Consider the following 4,276-nt stretch of genomic DNA (forward strand, 5'->3'; position numbering starts at 1 on the left):
GAGCAGTCTGGGGGGATGGTGACCTTTGAATGACCTATAAAATAAAGTTTAATATCTCGGAAACCGTAGCAGCACAAACGCTAATTTTACCTGCACAAATCTGCACAAACGTAGCACTAACCGCTCCGCCTATTTGCCTTTACGTTTCAAGTGGGTGGGGGGTCAGCTTCACTCTGCCTTGTTTTGGCCTATTTTGGGCCATTGTCGTGTTGCTTGGGGGGGGGTGAACTCTGAATGACCTATTAAATAAAAGTGTAATATCTTTGACACCTAGCGATACAAACGATGATTTTACCAGCACAAACCGACAAACGGAGCACTAACCACCCAGTATACTTGATTTTATTTTTGGGGGCAAGTGGGGGTCACGTTCACAGACTGGGCTGCTCCGGTACATAATGGTAAACGTGCTCACAGGAACAGATTTATGAAATGAGTACATTTGAAATTTAACTTGTATTATTAATACATTTTAAAAGAAACAGGATTGTTCTTAAGTTTAGACCATCTCTGTGCTACCCCTTTGCATGTGTCTCACTGTACACGATTAATTTTTTCTGGTTTTCTTTTTCTCTCAGGTTGCTGGTTGTGGAATTTGGAGCTGCGGAGATTTGAGCTGTGCTCCAAAAGTGCATGTTGAAGGTACCTAATGCTTTCATATTATTTACTTTTTCCTTAATACGCAATTTTACATTTTGAATTCTCTTATTTGGTCTTTTAGGTTATGAATGTGGTGTTGTAAGCTTTGCTCTTTAAGTGTATCTAAAAGGTACCAAATTCTAAAACACTTGAGACTTAAACACTCCATTCTTGGTCTGAGACGCTCATATCCGTGCATTTACAGTCATTGTCCTTGTACTTTCAAAACATGGGGTGGTCTTAGGACTCATCTAAGTCGTGCACATGTTGCTAAGCCCTCTCACACTGTAGAACATGTTATTTTGACTTGTCCTTCTTGTCCTGAAAGCCACATATCAACAAGCAGAGAATACTTCCTCCATATTAATAAACATCTCAAGAGGTTGGAGACAGTAGATTGTGTTTATCAAAATTGTTCTTTCAAAACTAATGTGTACGGTACTTTCCAGACACACAAGAGTAGAAAACATTCTTCATGCACGCTAAGAGATTTCAAAAATGAAATAGTGAAAAGAACTGAATTTACAAGTAAGAATGATCTTGCTGAGGAGTCTGCAGATGAAGGGCCCTCTGACTTGGATTGTGAAGCTGGTGTAGTTAGTGAAAATTTGGAGGAAGCTGTAGTTAAAAACCTTGCCTTGATTTTGTTAAAGTTGGAGGTCTTTTCACATGTACCAACATCAGCAATTGACAATTTACTCGAGGGACTACATTTTCTATTCACTACTTCTGCTTTACCCTTAACAAATAGCTTAACTTTGGCCGTTCTCAAGGAGCATAATATTGAGGTTAGTGCATCGCTAGTGAATGAATTGTGCACTGCATTATACACTGGAAATCCACTACTTAGAAGTATTGCAAAAGGAGGATCACTTGAAACAACATTTAAGCGCAAGAAGTTTTACTATGAAAAGTTTAATGTTGTTGAGCCAGAGGAATATGTTCTAGAGGAAAAAACAAAAAAAACCTTTCAATATATTCCACTGCTAAAGTTATTGGAGCAGTTACTTCAACGTGAAGATATTGTTGGAAAGCTAGTTGAAAACTATAAACGGAGTCATTCAAATTCACAACTGCTTACATGTTTTCAGGACGGTGAGAATCAGAAGAACAATATTTTTTTTTCAAGTGAAGAGCTCAGAATTTCATTATGCCTATATATTGATGATTTTGAAGTGTGCAACCCACTAGGAACATCTCGCAAAAAACATAAACTTTGTGCGGTTTATTGGATTCTGGGCAACTTGCCTTCTGGTTGCAACTCTGCCCTTTCTTCAATCTACTTGGCACTGTTGTGTAAAAGTGAATTAATTAAATCTTTTGGTTATGAAAAAGTATTTGAGCCTCTGCTGTGTGATTTAGTCAGACTTGAGAAGCAAGGTTTATTCGTGCCCCTCCTTGGTTCGGTTATCAAGGGTACAGTTCAGTGTGTCGTTGCTGATAATCTGGGGGCCCATGGGCTTGGAGGATTTGTGGAGAATTTTTCAGCTAATTATTTTTGTCGTTTCTGTACAGCCCAGCTTTCTGATATAAATACGTGTGAGGTAAAGACAGGATCATTTGAACGAAGAACAAAGGAAAATCATCGGCTTCATATCAAGACTGCTCAAGAACAAGGTGTGAACTGTTTAGGTGTAAGAAAATCGTGTGTTTTAACGGATAACCTCTCGTATTTTAATGTTGTTACTGGTTACCCTCCCGACATTGTGCACGATTTCTTTGAAGGAATCGTTCCTGTCGAGTTGGCCCAGTGTATTGACCTTCTGTGTCAAAAAAGTATTTTTCTCTCGAACAACTGAACAATCGTATTCGTTCTTTTCCTTACAAGGAAGGAGATAAAACTAATCACCCCACTGTGTTATCAAAAGCTGTAAGTAAGAAGAAGAGACGTTCTCTTGGGGGTAAACGCACATGAAAACTGGTGTCTTATTCGCTTGCTTCCTTTTATCATTGGACCAAATGTCCCTGCTGATGAACCAGCCTGGCTGGTTATTTTAGACTTAAAAGATATTGTCGAGCTTGTAGTAGCTCCTGTTCACAGTCTTCAATCTGTTGCATATTTGGAATGTAAGGTCTCAGAGCACCGAAAGCGTTACCAACAACTATTTCCTAACCAAAAACTGATGCCTAAACACCACTTTATTGAGCACTATGCAGAAATGATCAAATGTTTTGGTCCTCTTGTCTCGTTATGGACGATGAGATTTGAGGCCAAGCATAGTTTCTTCAAACAGGCTGTTCGGAACATCAAAAGCTTCAGAAACATAGCCGGCTCTTTAGCTCGTAAACATCAGTTAATGGTTGCATATAGAATGCTTTGTCCTGATGATGAAAACTCTACAGATGTTACTCGCGTGACAGAAGTGCCATTGGATGTCCTTAAAGACAATGTTGTGAAAAGTATCTCTAACAAACATCCAGACGTGACTGCTGTTAACTTAGCCACTGGCGGTTTTGTAAACAATATTCAGTACAAAAAGGGGATGATTGTTGTGCACGGATCATGTGGTGGGCTACCAGATTTCTGTGAAATTCAACATTTGTGCATTATTAAAAAAGAGACCCTCCTTATTCTGAAAAGACTAAATTCATGGTACATGGAGCACTATAGAGCTTTTCACCTACAAACAACAACAGATGTTGTTGTTGTATCCATGACAGAGCTGGCCGACCCATACCCTCTATGCGACTATGAAGTGGGACACTTGCGGATGGTCACCTTAAAAAGACATATTCACATTGGTAATTGTTTTATTTGCTTTCACTCATTGTTAGGTAAACAAACATTTGTGGCAACAAGTGCAATACAAATAAAAATGTCATGTTCTTTAGACTGTATTGAGTAGTGTTTCATGATCCAGGAATTATCTATGTATGTATTTAGAAATATTGTCTGCTGGACAGTATTTCTTAAAAAAAAAATCCCAATGGATAATCTATGCACTGGTCTTGTTTTTCAGCTTGAAGAATGGCTGCTACTTTGAGGGTGATACTTGGAGTGGACAATTCATCCAAGTTGATGCTTCCTTCTGGAATCCCTGGTTCAGTGGACATTTTAAAAGAGGAAATACAAAGACAGTTTGGATTGACTGAAGATTTCAGGCTTCAATATAGAGATGTTGAGTTTGACAATGAATACATGAATCTAACCACAACTGGGGACATTGAAGACAAGAGTACAATCAAAGTAATTTACACTAATTTAAACTCTGCGCCGTCCACTGTGCCCACCACAGCACCCACAGCTGCCTCCAGAGAGACATTACCACAGTTTGATGCACCATCCTTGCCGGACACTGACATCCTTTCCTCCTCAGACTCCAGTGCTTCCTGTTCATCTCTTCGCTTGCGGAAATGGCCCTTAAACTTTCCAATACCAAAGTTTAGTTTTGATGTGGAGTTTCAGTTACACAGAGCCCAGCAAGAATATGAAAACAATGGGATTCTCTTAGACCCGAGCCCAAAACTCAAATCTGACATATTAGATATGTTGGCCTCAGAAATTGCAAAATACAAAGTTTATCCATCAAGTGGAGATATTGATGATGTCGCTAAAGCGTTAATTCAAAAATATCCCTTTCTCAAAGAGACCGGATCTGTGACGGGATGTGAAGGCTGGAAAGTAAGCCTAAAATAC

General features: G+C 39.1%; 1 protein-coding gene across 1 annotated transcript; it reads left to right on the forward strand.

The window, feature by feature from the left end:
- Positions 1–449: 449 nt before the first annotated feature.
- LOC106632939 (sterile alpha motif domain-containing protein 3) lies at positions 450–4,276 on the forward strand (the record flags this gene model as incomplete). Its single annotated transcript, XM_042217959.1, is given in 2 exon segments — positions 450–642; positions 3,301–4,276. A coding segment is annotated over 1 exon segment (669 nt), but the record flags the coding sequence as incomplete, so codon positions are not given.

The sequence above is a fragment of the Haplochromis burtoni genome, unplaced genomic scaffold, assembly GCF_018398535.1.
Source record: "Haplochromis burtoni strain Fernald_Lab_line unplaced genomic scaffold, NCSU_Asbu1 Contig_4068, whole genome shotgun sequence".
NCBI lineage: Eukaryota > Metazoa > Chordata > Actinopteri > Cichliformes > Cichlidae > Haplochromis > Haplochromis burtoni.